The sequence below is a fragment of the Pteropus vampyrus genome, unplaced genomic scaffold, assembly GCF_000151845.1.
Source record: "Pteropus vampyrus isolate Shadow unplaced genomic scaffold, Pvam_2.0 Scaffold78, whole genome shotgun sequence".
Lineage (NCBI taxonomy): Eukaryota > Metazoa > Chordata > Mammalia > Chiroptera > Pteropodidae > Pteropus > Pteropus vampyrus.
In genome coordinates, this window is record NW_011888859.1 from 1,416,738 (window position 1) to 1,419,151 (window position 2,414).

Sequence of the window (2,414 nt, forward strand, 5' to 3'; positions counted from 1 at the left end):
TAGATAAAGGCAGGTGCAATAGGTATCAGAAAAAACCATAAAAGATGTTGAACTTTCTGTTAATGATGAGACAGTAATTTTGTCAAGTCAGATAGTATATATGAAAGTGGTATGTAAACTATGCGTGCATTCACTATTTTATCATTTTATTCACACGTTAATATTTGTTCTGGTGATTTTGTAAGCTAAAAAACTATAGGGAGGAATAGATTTAAGTGATCAGGACTTTCATTACAAATACAGATTGATGATAATGTGAAATTATTTTTTTTTGGAGGTCAAATTTAAATAAAATCTTTATCACCATCTGCAATATTTGTTTGCAGCATGTTTTATGGTAAAAAATATTTATCTTATAGATAGATTTTTAAAAAGTCAATACCCTGATTATGTGAAATAGTTTTACACAAGGAAATATATGAATTTTAATTATACGTTTCCTAAAATGCGTACTCAGCACAAAAATAATACGTCTAACACCACCCTGTGACTTCAGTATTATTTTTAATGCCACTTTAGGAGAACACAGGAGAGAGGAGCAGTATGCTAAACATATTCTTTCGCCCGGGATACGTTGAATGGATAGAGGCGAACAAGTCATTTAATTGAATTCCAAGTCTCAGTTTGCTTATTGAAGAAAGGAAAACACAGATTGGCCACAAGTATGCAGAACCAAGATGCATACGCCAGAGAATGATACTGTATAAAACCCCTAAATCCCCTTCTTGAATACAAAGCAATCAAAGTGAAAGTGTAAAGGATTTCACAGAGAGGAGACATTCCATCAAAGTTAGCGAGTAGTTTTATTTTATATGTTAAACTCTGCCAGTGAATTGATGGATGATGTGATTTAAAAAAAAAAAAAAAGTGTGTCTGAGCTGTCTGCTACTCCATCCCTAAAACGTACCCTCATACTGTCCTCTGAAGTCTGAGGACTTAAGCAGGCGGGAGGTGAAGGGAAGCACCTTGATGATATTCTCAATCTTGTGAGGGAAGAAACCACAATTGCTGAGTTCTGTACCTTGGAGAATATTAGTAGGAATTATGGGAGAAGTTTCGCACTAATCGACAACGGTTTCGATGATATGTTTCGACCCTCTTAAAAATATGAAATATGGAAAGACAACTATTTTTGTCCCAACTGACAAAATTTTATGTAATAAAGGAATAATTTCAAGAAGCTAGGCCAAATAAGAAAGGGTGTGACTGACACTTACAAATGAAACGGTGATGTGACGGTGGAATCCGTGACAATGGTGGTGGTGGCGAGGATGATGATGACGACGATGATGATAATGATGATGGGGATGATGACTGTGGCGGCAATGAAGTGCTGGTGTCAGTTGGGGTAGTTCCTAATTCTGGGTGCCTATTATGTAATTGGAGAAGTTTATCCTGGACAGAAATCAAATCCTTTTAATGTACTTTGCTAATTTTTGTGAAGCTATAAGCTAAGGAAAAAGTCAAAAATTTCAATAATATTATTAACGATTTAAGACTATAAATCTAATAAGTCACGATAATTGCTACACAGAAAATTGAAAAAAAAATCCAAGCAAGCCTGGATTTTTTTTGTTTTGTTTTTCCTCTGAACTTTTTAAAGGAATAAATTGTGTCCTTTCTTCACTTACATATCATCTTCTATTTTAATCAAATGTGTCGCTTTTAATGAGATAGTAGGCTGCTTTGTCTTGTAATTTTCTACTTTCTGGAGCTCCTGTGAATTACTTTTGAGAAAACTATAGTTCACATAAAGTTCAATAAAAGTTAATAACTAATTAAAGTTAATAAGTTAATTAAGAAATGTCCAGGACTAGATATCTATAGAGCAGGCCTCAATAAACTCTTATAGTTTCTTCTTTTTGAAAGTTCCTCAAATTCAGTCAACCCTAAGAGGAGTGAGGGGCCTCTGCTGTTTAATGTTAAGATTCTCACCTGTAGCTTGAAAGCGGCAGAGCTGTCTGGTCCAAGGGCCGCCTGCTCCCTGGTTGCATCCCAGCCTGCATCCTCCAGCTCGCCTCATTCTGCCTGTTCCTAAACAGTGGCGCGTAGGGCCCCAGCAGCCGACGTGTGTGTGTGTGCCAGATATGACTTCCTGGGCAGTTTTCTTGGCAACTCAACTCACTCTTCTGACATAAAGGCTTGGGATTTCTTCTAAGACTCTGAAAGTAAAAGAGAAGCCTCTTTTAGTTTCCTGCAACTAAATAGTGTTAGAAATAGTAATTTTTTTGCATGGACATACTTCCTCTTATGATTTTAAAAAAATCATCCGTTCTTATATTTTTTGTTTCTTTGCTTTATTTTCAATTTTTTCCCCCCCTTCAAACTCTTTTTGGCCTCTTTCCCCCTACTAAGCTTCCTTTTTTCTTTTCTGTTTTAGTCACTCCATCTGTGTATTCCCAGATTTTTCCTTC

General features: G+C 35.9%; 1 protein-coding gene across 1 annotated transcript in view; it reads left to right on the forward strand.

Moving 5' to 3' along the window:
• ESR1 (estrogen receptor 1) overlaps positions 1–2,414 on the forward strand; it is a 222,861-nt gene that overhangs the window by 7,496 nt on the left and 212,951 nt on the right. The window contains exon 4 of the mRNA XM_023532162.1: positions 1,271–1,348. Within this exon, the coding sequence (XP_023387930.1) occupies positions 1,271–1,348 (78 nt within the window). The remainder of the gene's footprint in view (positions 1–1,270; positions 1,349–2,414) is intronic.